The 21,747-nt window shown below is 40.5% G+C and overlaps 1 protein-coding gene across 2 annotated transcripts in view; it reads right to left on the bottom strand.

Annotated features, from left to right (window-relative positions):
* REV3L (REV3 like, DNA directed polymerase zeta catalytic subunit) overlaps window positions 1-21,747 on the bottom strand; it is a 122,916-nt gene that overhangs the window by 23,946 nt on the left and 77,223 nt on the right. For both annotated transcript variants that reach the window (XR_008596842.1, XM_054976325.1), the window contains exons 17-21: window positions 16,711-16,909; window positions 13,510-13,621; window positions 4,804-4,919; window positions 1,479-1,597; window positions 662-780 (exon numbers count right to left, since the gene is read on the bottom strand). Coding sequence is in view for 1 of the 2 variants with exons in the window: in XM_054976325.1 (XP_054832300.1) it covers window positions 662-780; window positions 1,479-1,597; window positions 4,804-4,919; window positions 13,510-13,621; window positions 16,711-16,909 (665 nt within the window). In the remaining variant the exon portion in view is untranslated. The remainder of the gene's footprint in view (window positions 1-661; window positions 781-1,478; window positions 1,598-4,803; window positions 4,920-13,509; window positions 13,622-16,710; window positions 16,910-21,747) is intronic.

Below are 21,747 nucleotides of genomic sequence, written 5' to 3' on the forward strand. Positions count from 1 at the left end.
CTACATGAGCTAGATGTAAGCAGCACTGAAGGTAAGCAGGGAAGGTGAGCGAGGAAGGCACTGTTGCCCCCCCCCCCCCACTTCTACACCACTCCCTCGATGGAGAAAAATGGGCAGGGAAAAGGGTGGGCAGGAAGGCAGAGCAGCAGCCACCCCCTCCATTGCCAATCTGAAGGAAACCCCCAAAATTAACCCTACCTATCATAAGCAACCCACCCTATTCCTGCCAACAAGGTCGATAGCTTATCTTAACACCCCATGCCCCACTCGCTGACAATTATGTTCTGCAGGCCCCAACGAAGATTAGCGAAACAAATGGCACAACCTGGTGGTATGCAAGATTACACTTTCCTCATGAAATTCTCATAGATCTGGGGAGGGGGAAAGAGAAGTAGGAGCTTGAGGGCAGACAGGCAAGCAAGCAAAGTGGACGGGATCTCCCCCATGAATTAACAAGCAGGTCCCTCAGTTATTTATAAAATGTTTTATGTGACTAATCTGAGAGAAATGGACATGGAGTCTACATATCTGGGACTTACAGAACTTTAGGAACGTAGTTTTTCAAATCTTGCTTAAGTTTTCATCCTTGATACATCTTTGATACATGCAGAATAGATTTTCAAACTGAAAAATACTTTTAAAATACTTGTAACATAATTACCTATAGATGTCTGCCTTGTTGTCAAACCAATCAGAAAGAATACGAGAGGTAAACAGCGGAAAGCGCTGGTGAAGTACATGAAAGCCCACATTCTCAAAGGTGTAATTAGTTAGAGTCACCTAGAATAAGAGCAGACATGATCATGTGCATAATAAAACCTTTCCATAAATATAAGAATCCCAATGTATTTTATTATTCAGACAGAAAAAGAACAGTTGCATAAACTTGCATGCTACAGTCCACAATGTAGATGTTCCACTTTACATCTGATGATGAGGTGCTTTAGTCTACAGTCATTCCACAATAAATTGGTTAAGACGTTAATGGCATAATCCTACACATAATTTAAACCCATGAAAATCATTTGACCTAAACTGGAGAAATTCTGCATTGGATTGCACTTGAAGATGCCACAGTTACTAACAGTAACAACAGAAAAGTGTAAATAATATATATATACAGATGGAAGCAATGAAATTTTGGCAGTCAACTGCAGGCACTAGTTTTGGTCAGGAAACCGAGTGAAATATATTACAGAACACAGATATACACTTGAAAAAATGCAAGACTATGATTTATCAAAACTTTTAAAAAGATTTCACATTTTCTGTATTGATAGAATCATGTGAAGGAAGGGCGATAGAAAATTGGTAAATTATATTAACAGAGAATTTTTTATTACTGAAAATATGACTGGAAACAGCTTGCAAAACTAGTTTGAAGTCAGTGTACAGCAAATGAAATCAGTATACTACAGATTAAATTTAGCAACTATAAATCAATTTACTATCTTCAATATAATTTTGCCAGACTTTACCTCATTTCTCATAATTCTCCAGATATTTAAGATAACACGTCCAACAATGTTTATTTCACTCATTGTATCAGACCCATATTCATCTTGCTCTGGAGCAAATCTATTCTCTTTTTTATCATCTAAAACATTGAGAGAATATTTTTATAACTCAATCAACATCACTGCAAAAGTGAAAAGCTTAATCAAGAGAAAACAGTCATGCCAGGATATGATCTGAACGCACATGATGCAGCAAGTGTGCTGAAGCTAAGCTAATCTGTTAACGCCTCAATGGAAGCTTGCCTGGGAATGAATATAAAGTATCTCAAATTCCATGGAAGAAAGAAAGGTAAAATATAAATGTAACAAAAATTCTCAGCTCCTATACAACTAGGTGACCAATCTGTTTGGAAAGTATGCCACATCTCGTTTATCATGTAAGATTCCACTGTTCAGTGCTTTAGTGTCACCGAACCAGAGAGTACATAGTAGTGTACAGCAAGAGATGTAGGAAGGAATGTAGGTCTGACCTTCAAGCACATGTATGTGTACATGTGCGTGTGTGTGAGAAAGGAGGAGACAACAGGTCTACCTTACAGAGATCTGGTATGGCTGATTTATGGTATTCAGTAATAAAGTAGACTGTTTTCTTTCATGACTCTTATGGTGCAATCTTAAGAAGAGTTACTTCAGTCTAAGTTAATTGATTTCAATGGGCTTATCCTGGAGTAACTCCTTAGGATTGTACTGATATTGTATTAAAGGATGAGATGGGGCACACAGCCCATGTTACAAGTTTGTATTAGGTCCAAAGAAATTCTGTCCAGACCCCGCTGACCACATCCCATAGCCAATAGCAATGTTTGCAAACTCTCTTTATTCTTGTCTACAAATTGCCAAAAAGCTCATTGCCTAATCTGTCAGTGGAATACACACTACTATAAAATCAGATGCATTCATATTAATTTGATCTTTTTAATACTTCAAACAACATTCTTTATTACACAAATGTTTCAAGACAGATATACATTTTCTATAAATGTCAATTACTAGTAATTTCCTATGTAATTTTTACATTAATGCTGATACATTTTTGACAGGTGATTACTATCCAGATTCTTTGAACTTCTGAGTTTCAGGACTGAGGTCTACAATATTGCATATCTTGGAAGTTTAGTAAGCTGATGGGATATAGATTGGCTCTGAAAACTAATAAACTAAATAGATTCAAACACAGATCCTCAAGGATGATGTTTTTCCAGAGATGTAAAAAAAAAATGGAACCAAGGATTGAAAAAAAATCTCAATGAGCCTGAAAGGGAATTTGGACTCCAATGAAAGCATAATAGTGGACACATTAAAATTAAGGCAAGCAGCACTTTCAGAATGATAACTGAAAACAAAGTAAATTAATACCAATAGGCATAAACAAGCTTTTCAAGACAGATTTTTGAGCACCACAGAGCCACAGGCAGTAAGAGTAAGGAATGAAGGCAAACTGATATAGCAGTAACTATAAGGCTATATTTTTGGCACTGCCCCCAAACAGAATTAAGAATAAGAGTATACTAAGAACTAAGTATACTAAGAACAGGTCTTTACATCTTCACTGAATTACTCTGCTATCTTGATAGTTGCTATTTGACTGTATCTTCTGTTCATATACATATAGAATTCACACAGGCTGCATTCAGCCATCATGACAAGCCATTATTTATAAACCATGATTTGGTTAAACTCATTTAGTGTGGTCCCGTAGAGGATTTGAAGGTCTAAAGCCCGTATTCTCTTTAGGACCTCCCAGTGTTGCAATTTCATATCCCAGTCACTGGAGTGGTCTGCTGCATACGCTTTAAGTATTTCCCCCAAGGTTCCATTTTAAACGTTCAATGATGTTCTTAGTTTCTTGGTAATATGGTGCTGAGGTTATATGCTTCACCCTACCAACTTAATTAAGGCTGACATAAATGAAGTCCCATATTTGAATAAAGGCTATTAAACTGTAGCTTACAGGTGAGTCTTTCGCTGGCATTCTAGATCACATGGCTTGTTAACCATGATTTGTTGTGACATTTGAATGCAGAAATGCCAGCACCACCCCTCCTGGTTTCCAGCATACAGAGAGCGAAGCCATAGACTAATAGAACTCCTTGCTGCTCAGCAGCATACAGCTATTATGGTGCTCCTGGGACATCTCTCTGCCTTTTCTTCATGCTCCCTCCCTGCTAGTGATGATTCACCAAGCAGGAGTGTGCTTCAGAGAGTTGTCTTTTCTCAGGGGAAATTTAAAAAGCAGTAGAATACAACAGAAAAGTGTATGTATAAGATTTGTTTCAGAGGATGCACTGACAGTGGTTGGACAGAAAGGGGGAGGGGAAGACAGCCAATTATTGGAAAGATAAGGGAGTGAAGGATCTGAAGGGTTTATCTTGTTTCGCAGCTACACAAAATAGGAAATTCCACGAAGCAGCTAGATGGAAAGGGGTAAGGAAGACTAATAATCCTTAGCAACAGAGAGGAGGAGGATAGGCATGCCCTAGACTTCTCCCACATCCTGTTCCCTCCTATTCATTGCAGCTGATCAACAGCAAGCAAGCTGCACGCACACCTAGACAATGGCAGCAGCCTAGTAATGAAAAGGAGCTCAGGAAAGCATCTGGAGATTCTGTCTGGAGGCAGTATATGAGGCAAGCAGCAGGTTAACTTGGATTTACAAAAACAGGTCTGTGATGTACATCTGCTTAACTGCTATGAATGTACATTTGAGAGCATCTAATTAATAGCATTCCTAATTTACAAAAGTTTATGCTGGAATAAATTGTTACACTTTAAGATGCCCTGGACTTTCATTTTATGTACATCTGGTACATTAACCAAGGTTTGTACAACTATGGTTATGAACTACAGAATTTATTGCAATGTCTGAATGCAGCTACTGTCACTGGCTGGTTTCGGTTCATACTTCCTTAAGTTCATGTATTGTGGTTAGGCTCCACAAGGGTAAGTTTCCCATAAACTTCCAAGTAATGTTTATTGCAACCAGTGTCTCATATACTCATATATTACCCCTTTTAGTGCTTCCTGGCTAGCTTCTTATCCTAATGCTGCTCAATTTACTCAAACTGAGGATAAACAGTTACTAACATAAAGGAACAAATGGTAAAGATCCCTGATCACTCTTTATTGAGCTGATGAATAGAAGTAGCGTATGTGGCTGCTGGAAAAGCATTCATTTTGGAAAAAAAAGCAGAGTGGGGAAGGAGTTGGGATATGTTTCTATGTTACTTTATATAAAGTCAGAGTTTCTCACGATTATTAAGAGGGACAGAGCATTAAACAAACACACCTGGAACACGAGAGATCATCTGGCATAAATCAACACCTAGGGCAGCAGCCCTCTGTAAGAGGTATCCCCAAGAATGCATTTGGACTTCATAGCCTAATAAAAAATCTGGATCATACCTAAAAACAGAAAATACATTTTGTTCATAGAATAAAGTGCTCTAACAATTTTTAAGTGAATTTAAAGCCAGCACATCAAGATAAAGTTGAACTGCTGATTTTAATCCCCAAAGTATAAAACATACAAAATAGGTGCTTGACAACCACAGAGATTAGTGATAGAGCATATACAAAATTTAAACACAATGTGTTCAGCCACTTAGCAGCGTAGGTGCAACTTCATATGTATCCCATGTGGAAGCCTATATACAAGCTTGAGTGTGACACTGATATCTATGTGTACAACAATAACATAACATTCAATTTATATACCGCCCTTCAGGACAACTTAGCACCCACTCAGAGTGGTTTACAAAGTGTGTTGTTATTATCCTCACAACAATCACCCTGTAAGGTGGGTGGGGCTGAGAGAGTTGTGACTGACTCAAAGTCACCCAGCTGGCTTCAAGTGGAAGAGTGGGGAATCAAACCTGGTTCTCCAGATTAGAGTCCTGCCACTCTTAACCATTACACCAAAGTGGCTCTCATAGAGTTTTACCGTAGAGTTTATGGCAATTCCTAGAAACACATGACATTACTCCCAAGCTTTCCCAGGAGTGATGTCATGCTGATGCCTGCCCTCCATGCCCCACTTACCCCAGGCTACGCTGGCTCTCACACAGATATCTCTGTAACTGTGTCCAGCTCCCATGGTAGTTCAATTTACTGCCACAAATCCAAAGATAATTTTGGAAATACAAGTATTTGGCTACAAATAACTAGCCAGGGGTGGAAACAGTGGTGATGGCAAGTCATCAATGGTGAAAAGACCTGAAAAAGGCCAACCTTTCCCCAGTCCTATTAGTGACAAATAGAGAATGTCCCTCATAGTTGACAGTTTCCTAGGAAAAAAGGGTAAGGCTTTTTTCTGTGATCAGAGGATGCATGCATCCCTTATTAAAAATATAAGGAATGCATCAGAAAAAAACAAATGTACCATGATTCAGAAAAAATGTTATGGCGAGATTCATATATTTCATAATGGATTTCAATAGACAAATATATGGTTGTTGTGGGTTTTCCGGGCTGTATTGCCGTGGTCTTGGCATTGTAGTTCCTGACGTTTCGCCAGCAGCTGTGGCTGGCATCTTCAGAGGTGTAGCACCAAAAGACAGAGATCTCTCAGTGTCACAGTGTGGAAAAGAGAAGAGATGTAGGTCATTTGTATCTACTCAGGAGGGGTGGGGTTGAGCTGAGTCATCCTGTAAGAGTTTCCCAGGGTGTGGAATGCTAATGGCGGGAGGCTTCACTGTATCCTGAGGAGGTTCTTTTGCATATGGATTGGTACTTGATGTGCTAATCTTCTCTGCAGGGCTATTGTCAGGGATAGAATGTTTTGTTAGCCTGGTGTTTTTCAGAACTGGCAACCATGCTCGGTTCATTCTTAAGGTTTCTTCTTTCCTGTTGAAGTTTTGCTTATGCTTGTGAATTTCAATGGCTTCCCTGTGCAGTCTGACAAAGTAGTTGGAAGTGTTGTCCAGTATTTTGGTGTCCTGGAATAAGATACTGTGCCCTGTTTGAGTTAGGCTATGTTCAGCCACTGCTGATTTTTCAGGTTGTCCAAGTCTGCAGTGTCTTTCATGTTCTTTTATTCTTGTCTGGATGCTACGCTTTGTGGTCCCGATGTAAACTTGTCCACAGCTGCAGAGTATACCGTATACCCTGCAGCTGTGGACAAGTTTACATCGGGACCACAAAGCGTAGCATCCAGACAAGAATAAAAGAACATGAAAGACACTGCAGACTTGGACAACCTGAAAAATCAGCAGTGGCTGAACATAGCCTAACGCAAACAGGGCACAGTATCTTATTCCAGGACACCAAAATACTGGACAACACTTCCAACTACTTTGTCAGACTGCACAGGGAAGCCATTGAAATTCACAAGCATAAGCAAAACTTCAACAGGAAAGAAGAAACCTTAAGAATGAACCGAGCATGGTTGCCAGTTCTGAAAAACACCAGGCTAACAAAACATTCTATCCCTGACAATAGCCCTGCAGAGAAGATTAGCACATCAAGTACCAATCCATATGCAAAAGAACCTCCTCAGGATACAGTGAAGCCTCCCGCCATTAGCATTCCACACCCTGGGAAACTCTTACAGGATGACTCAGCTCAACCCCACCCCTCCTGAGTAGATACAAATGACCTACATCTCTTCTCTTTTCCACACTGTGACACTGAGAGATCTCTGTCTTTTGGTGCTACACCTCTGAAGATGCCAGCCACAGCTGCTGGCGAAACGTCAGGAACTACAATGCCAAGACCACGGCAATACAGCCCGGAAAACCCACAACAACCATCGTTCTCCGGCCGTGAAAGCCTTCGACAAGACAAATATATATTTTTAACAAGAAAGGATTTTTACTCTTGGCCAATATTCTTGGAAACTGACTAGTAGCAGGTCACTGTTTCTAGATGCAGGAAAAGTTTTGCGTTGATGGGACAGAATTTGTTAAGATCTGCCCCTTACAAACCTGAGTAACTCTTACACATACAATTACTCCAAGAAACACTTCTTTGTTCCCTGCCTTCCACAGATATTGCGGAAAATGTTTATTACTAGGCCCATAGATGTATATATCATTTAAAATGTGCATTCAACATTTTGCTGTGTCTTCAACCAAGCAGGCATTCCAGGGAACAATATGAAACAGCACATTCCTTGTGAAGAGTCCATTACCAGGCCTACAAATAGGCATATATCATTTTTAATATGCATTCAATATTCTGCTATCTTTAACTAAGCAGACAATCCAATATCATTATTATTCACACTTTAAAAATAAGAAAACTGAGGGATAAGAACACGTACATCTTCATTAATCCTTGGTCTGGTTAATAGGCAATAGTGGTTCAAACCCAATCACTTTAGTAATGTACAGGTTTTTCACTGGGTTCATATTCACTAAAAGAAGATAAGGGTTAATCATTTTATTTAGAAAACTTCTATCCTGATGCAGTATTCAGAATACCAGAGGTCTTGATCTCATTAAGATGGTGGTAACCCTATGACTTTGCTGAGTTTTCTATGTGGAACAACTCAGACACAAGTTTATCACCTCAGTGAGAGTAAAGTTCTAAATCATATGCATGACAAGGGGAAGAACATATAATTTCATCACAAGGCAAAAGACAGCATTCCTGCTGTGCATTCTGCAAGGTAAATGTAACTTATATCAACTCTTAACTTGCGTAAACTTCCCGCAAGTTCTTTCAATAGATGAAATCCAAATGAATGGATTTTAAAATGGTAGTTTGAAAAGTGGTAAGAACCGAGTAGAAAAATTCTGCAGAAATAAGTTAGGATCAACATACAAATTTCATGTTTTCATACAGTAAATATCCTGCATACTAACATAATCAAAGCAGACCAACCCCCCTCCCCCACAAGCTTTCAGGAGAGAAGCAGGAGAAAGATTGGTTCTGGAGAGAAAGTAGGAAGTGTCTCCTACTCTAGCCTCTGACAGTTCTTTCAAGTGAACCTGACTCTTGCTGTATGAAAGAACCCCACGATTTGGACCACTGGAGGGAGACAACAAGTAGAGAGACTATTCTCATTGAAATCTCATTGTGTGAACCATGAACACAGAGCAGGCCTTCTAAGGCTTCAGTTTCAGAAGCAGCCTTGGTAAATCACATCAGATGCAGTCTCTGACATCACAGGATAAGCTGAAACTCTATGAATCACAACAGTAATGATTTTTTCATGATCCTTTATTGATGCCAATAGGGCTCAAAGGATTTCTAGAGTTATGCTCTACTCTCACCTGCAGCTACCAAAAGAGAACTCACCCCAAAGGTACCCACAATATTTCAGGCACCTTTGGCAATCTCCCATTCCTGGTGGGAACGGACATACCAAACCAGCCCTCTGACAGCCATGGCCTCAGCCAATGTTCTACAGTCCTGATCCTTATCACCAGTCCTTTGCCTGACTATCCTGTTTTCCTTATTTACTTTTATGGACAGAAGGAAGAAACTTGAATCTTGGTGTGTCATATACTGATCTCTCTCCATGGAAGGTATGGTGTGTTCTAAAGTATTTCTGTAGAGATACCACTCACTCTTTTCAGCAACCTAAACCATCTCCTCCAGCAGTTTTATTAAAATTCCAAATGTTTCTGTCGTTTCCCCTCACCAAACTTTTTGACCTACAGGCTGGAGAATCCTTTCAGTCTAATTTTACACATCAACAACAATTTAACAGTTGTGATGGCAATTCAATGCCATGTGTGAAAACAAGATCCAATCAAAAAGTAAGCAATCCTACCAGAGTAAGTGTTGACCCAAATGATGATAAACAGATCAATTAAGATGAATAGACAACAAACTTCTACTGAGCAACCACTGCTTTCTGTATTGAGTAACCTATTTCTGGGTCCTACAGAACACAAGGATAATGGCATCAAGTTTTCCCCCTGTTGAGTATTACCGAACTGAATCAACCATTTTTTTTCCTGTGCACACCCCTAGAACTAGGACATCTAATTTTCAATGTGGTCCCATCTGTGGATATATAAATCCAGAGACTGGAGCCATGAAGGACAAGACAGATCTTTATACAAACCTGAGAAAAACCTCAGGTTTGCAGATAAATCTGAAATCTTAGAAAAACGCCAAGTTATAGAAGCAGCAGCTGAACTTCTAAGAAGTTGAGAATAGCCATTGCAGGGGTTGCTCAAAAACCACAATATCGCCAGCCTTCAAACAGTGGAATATGTCAGTGAAAGGCAGGGACAGGGGGAAGGTTCCTTTCCAAGGTTATTTTTGCTTCCCAGTCTACCCTTGCTCCTTCTCCCTCCTCCCTGAGAGAAAACACTGGGGCCAGGCCCAGCAGCAACCACCAGGCAACTTCCTACTACGTAGTTTTCAATACTCAGACAGGTGCAGCAGTGGCTATTTCTTGATGCCACACAACTTGCTTGGGGTAGTGCCAGCTCCCCACAACTTAGCTGGGCCCGACAATGGCCACCACACAACTCCCTGAGCAACTTGCTACAGTGTAATTTTTCCCATGAAGAGGCTGCCAGGGGAAGGGAAGGAGGGAAAGCTGAGAGTCAGTGTGGTGTAGAGTTAAAGTACCAGACTATGATCTGGGAGACCCAGATTTGAAACCTCCCTCTGCTAGGGAAGCTTGCTGGGTGACCTGGGGCCAGTCATACACTCTCAGCCTAAGCTACTCAAAGGGTTGTTGTGAGAATAAAATGGAGGAGAGGAGAAAATGTAAGCTGCTTTAGATTCCCATTTGGGGAAAAGTGGGATATACATGAAATAAATTATAAAGCTGAGGACTGGGAGAAAACAGATAAAAGTTTGGTTGGTGAGTGGGAAAAAGAGAAGGAAGAAGGGAAAAGGGTGAGGATATGGGGGCTTCCAGGAGAAGACCAAGAGAAAATAGTATGAGGAAGGGGGGTACAGGGGAAAATGGACTTTATCATAATCCAAGTTTATCATAATTCTGACTATATTGGGAGGGATGACAAATTTTATACTCGCTAGATATTTTTGGATTGTTATAATGAAAACTTTGATAGGCACAGACATGTTTGTGGATCTGCAATTAACAATTCAGAATCCTAGAACCACTTGAGTAGGTTATCGTAATTCCCACAGATTTCTATTTTTCTCCTCTCTTCTCTTGGCATTCTTCTATGGGTCAGATGCCTTTTCATCTCTGGAACAGGCACAGAGATTTGCACTTTACAGGAGAAGCGGCAACAAGACATCCATATAGAAAATTACTTGGTGAGATTTTTACTACTAACTTTAGGGTATTTTGGATATTTCAAAACATTTTGGGACCTTTGTACTATTCTAAAATGAATAATTATAGTCAAGTAATTATGATGCTGTCATCTTTAGTTTTTCTCATCACGATATGAAGAATTCATAACAGAAATGCTGATAGGTTGGCATCTTTGAATACTGCCATTTTTATTGTGAGTTCCACTATTTTGGATTCTTGGGAACATGTTCTGTTTTCATTACACATGTGCCAAAAAGAAGTTCAAGGTGAAATTGGTTCTTCCCTCTGGATCACTGAAACCTTTGTCAGATATTGCCTGGGTATAGGGTTCAGGTTTATATGTAACTCCAACTACCAGGGGCAACCACTGTATTGTTTTGGATCATAAACAGCCTTAAATCACTTTTGCTATATCTGTGCAAATAGGTAGAGGGATTATATTCAGCCTTAAACGTGACAATTTGGGAGAAAACGTTACAATTTAATGTCCCAGGAACCTCAAGAAGAATTTTTAATTTTAGTTTTAATAATGAGTCAACAGGCTCTAGCATTTGAACTTTATTGCAATTTGCTCCATTCATTATTCAGCTTATGTGTTTTTTCCAAACTACATCTGGTTTTTGACAAAAGGATGTCTAGGTTAGCTTCTTCCTAGGTAACATTTTGGTAAAAATATACAAATCTGTTGGATCATTTGACTGCCTCATTACAATACTGAACATACAGTTTAGTATCAAAATGCAAAGCTTTTCCAACTAAAGGTACTTCATCACCTTCAAAATTGAGGAGATACACATCTGCACCCGGAACCTGAGTAATGTTTAGCATGTTGTTGCTTTGTCACTTCCATAACATATAATCGAATTGAATTAAATTAACAAAATCTGTTCAGAATCCAGGAACATTCAAGATTACTTTTGTGCTAAAATAAAACACTGCTCCAAATTACTCTTGGAAAATGTGCCAACAGACATATTCAGCTATAGCCAAGAAAGGTATCAATAGTGATACCCATAGGGACATCTAAAATTGTCCATCAGGCATTTTATACCATTAATTAACCTACTGATTAGATATTCAGTTCCTGAACTATGTTCCTGCATCCTATTGCTGATATATTTCAGGCAGCAAACAAATCAGTTTGCACCAGATACATTGTTAAAGGACATCCCCTCGACCCAATTCCTATATTCCTTCTGCTTTGAAACTGTGTATCATTCAGTATCAAGGCCAAATATCAGAGCCTCCTAACCAAATCTTGAATGGATCATTTCATTATTTTCAGAGGAAATGATGGTACAGAATTTGGCTTAACATGGCGCTTTACTTAGTACCATGAAATATTACTAATATGAAAACATAATAGCAGGAGAAACTGTTGACTTTCAAAACAGCTACATAGAATTTTGGATTTCTGAACACTGCCTTTTAATTTGGTTTCAGAAAACTGAGATCTTCCTAAATAGGATCAGTACTGGTGGAAATTAACAAAGAATGAAAAAGGGTAAATTTCATTATTTTTCAGGTGAGGAGAAAAACTGATGTTTCACGATGATTTCTGTAGCAGGGTTATTAACCTCCCAGTTCAGAGGCAAAAATCTCCTAATCATAATCTTTGTAGGAACAAATTGCATTCCAGCAGTTGTACAGACATTGACAACTGGATGCACGGCAACTCAACATATAGCAACCCAGTTGCTATGACTTTCTACCATGAAGATGTTAAATCCTGTTACTTTCTTCATTCCAATGAAACCTTCAGCAGTTCAGTCTTCTCTGGTGATCTTCAGAAACAAAAACAAATTGTAGAGTGCTATTCTTTAGCATGTTTTTATGTATACTCAAATGATGTTTGCCCCTACCCTTCCCAAATGGTGGAGGATTTTACAAAAATAAAATAAAAGCAGCAGCTTTTTACTTCCTAGTTGTTTCCCAAGCCAGACGGAGCAGCGGATTCCCAAAAAAGAGAAAGATAAAATTAATTTCCTTACCTGTAATTTTGTCTTCTCTGAACAGGAATCCGCTGCTTCGTCAGGACCCACCCTGTGTTGGTTGCTCTCAGCAACTCTTTTGTATTCTGGCTTCCTGGGTTTTGTCAATGCCATTCTCATCAGAAGTTTTCTAGCTGGAGAGAGAGAGAATTGCAAATGTACTCTGCCTAGTACACATTTTCCTTGAGAATGTATTCCAGCCAGATGTTTCAAAGTTTAGTTTTCTTGGTAAAATTAGGTAATTTGAAGCTTTGGCAGTTGACCTGAAGAAAGTTTCACAGGTGCATGACCTCAGAGTTCTTAAAAACAGGTCAGAAACTTGGAAATGGCAGACCAAGCAGTTTTCCAAACCTGAGGAAGCATGAGTTTCCCATTGGGAGAAGTCAAATATGTGCAAGGATGATCGTTTCAGACCTATAAATGTTTATCTGTATTACTGCAAAGAATTATTTTTCCTACATTCTGACAGAAACTTCCACCTACTTATTAGAGCTTTTTTCATTCCTAGTGTAAGAAGAGCTAAGTTTCAGAAGTCTTTTAGTTTTAATATTGATACGTATTCCGGATATCAAAAAGGGGTATTACAAGTTCAAGAAGACCGATGTGAGAGATCAGTTTGGAGACTTACATAAATACCTTCAGAAGTTAAATATATTTGTTGTCAGCAGGGAAATCAAACTTTTTCAAGAAATTTACACTGGGGGGAGGGAAGGAGAAAAAGAAGGGTGGCTAGAAGTAAAAAAAAAAAGCTAAAGTTAACAATTCCAAGGCTGGAAAAAACCACAAAATGGAGAACACAATGCACTACCTTTTAACAATATTCACTACCTCCTGGAAAAGTGTTCTTTCATCAGTAGCGTAGGTGACTTCCAATCCTGAGATACCAGATCTTGCAAGCAAAGGTGCTTGTTCTCTGTTACCTAAAAAGCAAATTAAGATATATTTATTTCTAGAAAAAATTCAATATTCTTTTGAGAAATAACTCTAATTTGTCATTACACCACCTCCCGATTGTAATACTCATGGAATGTGACGATGGATGGAAATCTCATTTAAATAAATTCATAATACATAAGCTGTATTATACATATGCTCTCTTTTACCATAAGTATGTTTCAATAATGTTGATTGGAACCTTCCAATACTCACATGTTTATGTAATTTCACAATCAGATATGTGGCACATTAAGAAAGCAACCAACCTCATTTGAAAAAATGTTAAAATTATCTGTATTTTCAACAACACTCACATTTTGCAATTAAATACATTCTTTCAACATTCTTCCATTTCTTATTTGTGTGACCCCAAAAAGAATGGACAACTGCAACAGTGAGACCAGTACATTTAAAGACTGCGCTCTAAACTACAACCTATATCATCACACAGATAAGTATACATTAACTTACTCATCTAAAACAAAGTTACGAAATTAAACAAACACAAGTACAAATCTTGCTTGCTTCATACGCAGAGAACAGGCTGAGGAAAGCCTACACTAGGATGTTAATATAGCTCTACCTTACCTCCATCCCTGCTGCTTTGGAGTCCAGCCACAATGCTCCTGCGCAAATTCCATCTCAACCTGAGTGTTCACTTCAAAAAGAGACTTCCTACCTCTTATACTGAAACATGTTGGGACTGCTTTATGCTCAAGCCCCTGGTGTGCAAGCTGCCCTTGACCCAAGTAAGAGAAGAGCAGCTATGGTAGAAGATATTTTTAATGCTCTGTATGAGAGAGAGAGCCTGTGTTTGAAGTGAATGCTCATGTTAAGACTGGGCACACAGAATGGTAATTGCCAGGAACTGAGGAAACCTGGGTTTTTTTTAATAATAAAAGTTTTATTTAAAAAGAAAAGAAAGGACAGTAGAAAGTGCATAGAAACTTGTATAAAATACAAAGCACTACATCAACAGGAATTGAGGCAACCTGTTGAACAAGGGGCTGGCTATGCTAGACTGAGTAAGCTACATTGCTTCTTGCACGTGGGGTAAGCAGGACAGGTAAGCAATATTCAAAACATTAGAAAAGTGCTATTTTTCAATCCAAACAAATATTATCATTGATTTTATCAATTGTGTTTTCACAATTTCAAGTAAAGTATTTAGGTATCTCCTTACAGGACGATTATTGTGGGGATAACAACAACATACTTTGTAAACCACTCTGTTAAGTTGACCTGAAGGGCGGTATATACAATTGAATGCTGTGGTTGTTGGTTGTGTTATTATTATTATTAAAATGCTGAAAACTCCCAGTCACATAAGTCAGAAACAATGCTAAAAGACAAAAGCTAAGTCAAGTCAATACAGACCTTCCCCCTCATTTCAGTATCTGTTTAGTTGGGTCATTGATTTTGTTATAGCAAAACATGAACAGCCAACCATACTTTCAGAATTTGAATAGTTACATGGTATGATTTTTTTTTAAAAAAATTAGATGTCACTTTGCTATCCAGTATCCTAGCCCCAAGATTCTTCAGAGAAAAATACCAACACCAACACAAAGAATAATTTTGCAGAATTTAATATTACTGTGTTCAATATAATGTGACATTTACACTAATTTGATTCATAAATCATTTCTTCAGTTTATCAAGCTAGCAGGACTGTTTAGGACAAATTATCTATTATGTTACCTTTAAATATCTATTAAGGAAAACTGCTACCCAAATACATTACAGTGAAGAATAATGGCTCAGATTGTATACCTTCCTTCAACTTGCACAGCACAGTCCTACAGCATTAGACACTGAAGTAGACAGCACCTAGTGCCAGAGGAATGCACTTCACAGTGGAGGATCATGGTGAACAAGCAGAAGGAAGATACGGGATTTAAGTTAATATTTTTTTTCTTGATCTGCAGAAATAAAACTGAGAGATAAAGCTTTTGTCAATAATGCCAAGTTCCCCATTTTGCCCAGATGCTTAATGATATGCAATATACAGTTGTTTAATGATAAATTTCGCACCGTTTAATGTTTTACTCAAGATCACATCTAACATTTTAACTAGGCTAAACCAGTGGTACTCAACCTTTAACAGCTGGAGAGCCACTTCAACAATTTACCATTGCATAATATTAAGTACTAACACTGCAATTTTGCATCATATTTTTACTCCAATGTGTGATGGTGGTATGCCGCCACTTAAAATCACATAATGAAACATTACATGACCATCATCTTTTCTGGAACCACTATGTTCATGACCTGTTGGCTGCTGGGAAAAAGAGGAAGACTTCCCCATTCTTCCATCGCTGCTGGGTTTGAGGCAATTTCTATTCTTACCTGTGGGGGGATCCCAGCAGCTCCTTCGTTTTCCTCCTATGGGAGGAGGTACTTCAGCCACTCCCACACTGCCGGTCCTTTGGTCAGTGCTCCCCGCGCTGCCTGATAGAGTGGAGCGCCGATCAGGTGCCTAAACTGCGAGAGCCGCCTGTAGGACCTCAAGAGCATCCGGCTCTAGAGCCACAGGTTGAGTATCACTGGTCTAAACAAAGCCAAAAAGGTACAATACAATAAGGGCCTTGTTTAGACCCTACAAAGATCAGAAAACCAAAAAAAACCACCAACCCTTACATTTAATATAATTAAATTTCTATGTCAATATAAACCAAATTTGTCAAATTACCACAGTTGCAATTCTTGAACAGACCAGTTGAAGACTAAGAGAGCATTCCAGCAAAGGGCTTTATGGACTGAATCAGACACACTTTCCTCTTTACAGCTTCACGACTTCTGCAGGAGCATGCCACCTACTCCCTAAACATAGGTTTAATATATACTAAATTGACACTTCAAGATTATAGCCCTTGCAAAAGTTCATAGGAAGATGTAAGGTGGAAACCTCTGTTATGCCTCCTATGGACCTTTCATTCAATGAGAGGACATGAATTTAAGCACTACTGAAAACCTTTCAACCACATTTTATCATATTGTTTGTTAATACCTGGAGGTGATAAAATGAACATGTTGATAAAAACTTCTAGAGAAAACAAAAAAGAAGAACCTTGGCTTATGGTTGTTCTTGTTCTGTCTTTATCAATCACTATAGCACCAGTAATTTCCATTTTATCAGTATTTGGTCTTGGGGTGTCAGAAGAGATGCAATAGAATAAAGCACAGATAGGATCAAACTCAGGATCTGCCTCCAAGTCTCTTCTTGTTCGAGCATGTAATTCTATACTGAGGAGTGTAAGGTGCTGAACCTAGGTAGAAAATTATGCATTGTTAGTCTTTTAACATCTTTTGAAATAGACAATATTATGAATGAAAGCATATAAACAGTAATAAAATGCTTGCAGAACAATTTATTTTACACATTTACAGGTTAATAAGTTTGTAAGACTCAATTGTGGAAATGTAAAGACTACACATTGTGGCTGTACTCTTATCATTTTGATAATCAAGGTCAAAAGGAAGAAAAGCAGTAATTTGAAATCACCTTCTTTCCATTTTCCACTACAAAAGATTTACTGGTATAGAACTTATTTTTAAAGGCTTCAGGCAATACTGATATTGCAGAGGATATTTGATAAGAATAAAGCTTTAGTCATGTCCTTTGGTGCATTAGATTATGTTAACGTTTTGTAAAGTTTATGCCGTATTTCTGTCTTCCCAGAACAAGAAGCTTATACCCTGAAAATCTTGTTCATCTTTAAGGTGCTACTGAATTCCAATCTTGCAGTTCTACTACAGACCAATATGGCTACCCTCCTGAAACTATCTTCTCAGAAGAAGCTGTTGACAGAACGCCAAAATTGAATAATGAGAGATTTAACAAATGGCCATACATGGAACTGTAATCAAGGAACTGCACTCAAGTAAACCTCTATAGTAATTTTAGTCATTTCTGCAATAATGCACATGGGCAAAACCAACAGCTGCTTGAACACGTGCATTCTCTGTGGTGGCCCCCACCTTATTTATTTATTATTTTTTATTTATTATTTCGATTTATAAACCGCCCATCCTCAGGGGCTCTGGGCGGTTAATGACAGTTAAAATCAATAAAAACAAGAAAACAATAATTCTAAAATCAACATACAATAAACAATAATGAAATAAATTAACCAGATAAATTAAAGTGCAATGGTGGGGAGAACCCCCACCCCACCCTAAAGGTGGGAGGCCGACATGGCACCGCTCCCTTCAACCACCGAACGCCTGGTGAAACAGCTCTGTCTTACAGGCCCGGCGGAACGATAATATGTCTCACTGGACCCGGGTATCCATTGACAGAGCATTCCACCAGGCTGGGGCCAGGACTGAAAAGGCCCTGGCCCTGGTTGAAGCGAGGCGGGCTTCCTTAGGTTTGGGGACCACCAGTAAACCTTTATCCGCTGATTGAAGCGGTCTCTGGGGAACATACAGGGAGCGGCGGTCCCGAAGACATGCCAGTCCCAACCGGCTCAGGGATTTAAAGGTAAGAACCAACATCTTGAACCTGATTTGGAATTCAATCGGAAGCCAGTGCAGCTGCTGCAGGACAGGTGTGATATGTGACTGGTAGGATATACCGGTCAGGACCTGCGCCGCCGCATTCTGGACCAGTTGTAGTTTCCAGATCAAGCCCAGGGGTAGCCCAGCGTAGAGTGAGTTACAGTAATCTAGCCTGAAGGTGACCGTTGCATGGGTCACTGTAGCCAGGTCCTGGAGCATCAGGTCAGGAGCAAGTTGCCTGATTTGATGGAGATGGAAAAATGCAGACTTGGCAACTGCCATGACCTGGGCCTCCATCAACAGGGAGGCATCCAGGAGCACTGCCAGTGGTGTCCCATCCAGGGCAGGGAGCTGGATCCCAACATCTGGCAGCCCCCGTGCCAGCTGCAGGACCTCCGTCTTCACCAGGTTCAGTTTCAGCCTGCTCTGTTTCAACCATGCCGTCACAGCCTCCAGAGCTCTGGCCAGATTGTCTGGGGCCGTGTCCGGCCGGCCATCCATCAACAGAAAAAGCTGGGTGTCATCCGCATATTGATGACAACCCAGCCCAAACCTCTGCACCAACTGGGCGAGGGGGCGCATGTAGATACTAAATAACATTGGGGAGAGTATCGCCCCTTTCGGAACCAAAGGGTGACGGGGTGATAGATCTCCCCTGAGCGCCACCCTGTCCCCAACCCTGGAGAAAGGAGACCAGCCACTGTAAGGCTGTCCCCCTAATCCCCAACAAGTCATAGTCGACCATGTCAAATGCTGCTGTGAGATCGAGTAACACAAGCCGCGCTGACCTGCCTCGATCCAGATGCTTGCGAAGGTCATCTGTGAGGGCAACCAAGGCCGTCTCCGTCCCATGGCCAGGACAGAAGCCGGACTGGAATGGGACTAGGACTACAGCATCATTCCGGAATTCCTGCAGTTGTACTGCCACTGCCCACTCAATCACCTTGCCCAGGAATGGGAGGTTCAACGCTGGGCGGTAACTGGATGGGTCGGTGGGGTCCAAAGGTGGTTTTTTCAGGAGGGGCCACACCACCACCTCCTTTAACACTCCGGGAAAAACCCCAGAGCTCAGGGAGATGTTAACAATGGCCTCCAAATGGTCCCATAGCCCCCCCTTCAACAGCCAGGATGGGCAGGGGTCCAGAGGACAGGTGGTTGGCCTCATCCCCTGCAGGATCCTGTCAACTTTGTCCTGGGAGAGCAGCCTGAAATGATCTAATACAGACGCAGAAGACGGCCAAGGAGTCTCCAGTTCCTTACTGTGTCAACAGTGGGCGGCAGGCGACAGCGAAGGGACAAGATATCAAACTACCAACCTGAAGAAGTTCAGGAAAGCTCCCAATCTCTTGGCTTTCTGAAAACTATGCAAAACTGAATTATTCAAGAGGGCTTTTTACTCAGATAGGAAGGCTGTACTGTAAGGAATTGGTCTCAAAAGAGATGCATAAGTAAAAAGATAGGACTATAGGCTTTATTACTATGTATTATATGTTGCTTTAAGTATGATCCTACTCGATAGTTTTTACATATGTATAGGTCAATCTTAGAATTGCTTATGCTCTGTTTTAGCATTTCTTCAACTTTGTATTGGATTTTTATAAGTTTTAAATCTCTGCAAAATTGCATTTATATACCCTATTAAATTGTTTATCAAAATGTCTTTGAAACTGACTGTACTGACTCACACTGTGTAATCTACCTTGAGTCTCAGTGAGAAAGGTGGACTATAAATAATGTATATAAATAAATAATAAATAATGGGTGAGGTCACAAATTGTATATAATTTTCAGATGGAAGTTAAACTGAGGAACAAGATTTAAATTATGTGATGTTCTATGCCTATATGCCTACTCCTCTGGATCTATGCCTATAGTTATATCTAGGGCTGGTCGCTTTGGGTTTTGCTTCGGGTAAAGTTACCCGAAGCTACCCGCTTCGTGTAGCTTCCTAATTTCCCGAAGTGGGGCCAGCAAGATGGCCACGCTTCGGAAATACCGAAGCTAAGCAACCCGAAGTGATTCATGTCGCTTGGGCTCCCAGCGCCGTGTTTTGTTTTGTTTTTGCACATAAAGCTTTTTGCTTGCTGCTGCTGATCTCCATTGCCGGCTGCTTGCGATTGCAAGCAGCTGGCAATGGAGACCAGCAGCAGCAAGCAAAACCCTTCCCCTGCTTTAAAAAAAAAAGGCAACTTTTGAAGCCTATTCAAGGCTTCCAGCTCCGGCTTTGGAGAGGGGAGGGGGAGTAGTAGTGAGTGACTCACTCTAACCTCCTCCTTCCCCCTCCCATCCCTGAAAAAGTGGCGGGAGTTTTTGCTTGCTGCTCTCCTTCCAGCCCAGCCAATGGGGATTCTCTGGAAGTAGAGTGCCTTTTTTAAAATGCTGGCGTGCAGGGCTATAAATTGGAGGCTTCCCTTTAGGAATCTTCCAATTTACCCTGACATTGACAGAGCGTCTTGCCTGGACAGAAATTGGAAGAGGAGGACCCTGCTGCAGAGCGCTGCTGACTGGCCCTGCATCTCACTGGTAAGTGAGTCCCACTGACTCACAAGATTCTTTGATCTTTGGGGGAGGGGATGGTTGGGGGGCAATGGGTTTGGGAAAGGATTTGTTTTAAGTTTGCATTTCATTTTTATTTTTTAAATTTAACAGTGGCTTCCCAGGGGCAGACTCATGCCAAGTCCTGGTGTGTGCCAAGGCTCTGGCCTAGGTGGTGGTGGGGGGTTTAACTTGAAGCTGGCCCACTGCTGCTCTGTAAAGTTTTTTTTACTGTGCCTGCCTTTCATTTCTACAGTGGGTGGCTTCCCTGGTGTGTGCCAAGGCTTTGGCCTAGTTTTTTACTCTGGCTTCCACACACTGGCACTGAGGGGTTAGAATTTAGAAGTAGTTTTTAAACAGTTAATATACTTATTTAATAACCAGTTTCCATTCTGCTCTTTCCTAGACTGAGAGACTTGAGAGACTCCTGCTGCTGCTGTGGCTGGTCGAGCATCTTGTCTCTGCAGTCTTGCTGTGGAGGAGGACTTCCCCCGTTGAATTCCTGCCTGTCGCCTGACCATCGCTGGACTGCAGGAGTGGTGAGCGAGTCAGTGACTCACAGGGTTTTCTGAGGGGGGTTGTCTTGGTGGGTGTGGGGAGGGGAGGATTAAGGGCTTGACTGGGTGGGAGTGAATATTTTTTAAAAAATTAATATCTTTCTACATTTTTTCAGAATTTTTTCTTGATTCATTTTTACTGTTGTTGGTTGGGGGAGGGGGTTTGTACCTGTTTAAAGTATTTTAAGTTTTCTTGGGGGGGATTGTCTTGGTGGGTGTGGGGAGGGGAGGATTAGGGGCTTGACTGGGTGGGAGTGAATTTTTTTTAAAAAATCAATTTTTTTCTACATTTGGTGTGTGTGTGTGTAGTTAGAGGGGGGGGAGGAGCGTTTCCTGGTGCGGGTGTGTGTGTCTGCCCCAAACTAAGATTTTAAAGGGTTAGGGGGGGAGGAGGAGTGTTTCCTGGTGTGTGTGTGTGAGAGTGTGTCTGTGTGTCTGCCCCAAGCTAAGATTTTAAAGGGTTGGGGGGAGGAGTGTTTCCTACTGTGTGTGTGAGTGTCTGTGTGTCTGCC

The sequence above is a fragment of the Eublepharis macularius genome, chromosome 1 (genome assembly GCF_028583425.1).
Source record: "Eublepharis macularius isolate TG4126 chromosome 1, MPM_Emac_v1.0, whole genome shotgun sequence".
NCBI lineage: Eukaryota > Metazoa > Chordata > Lepidosauria > Squamata > Eublepharidae > Eublepharis > Eublepharis macularius.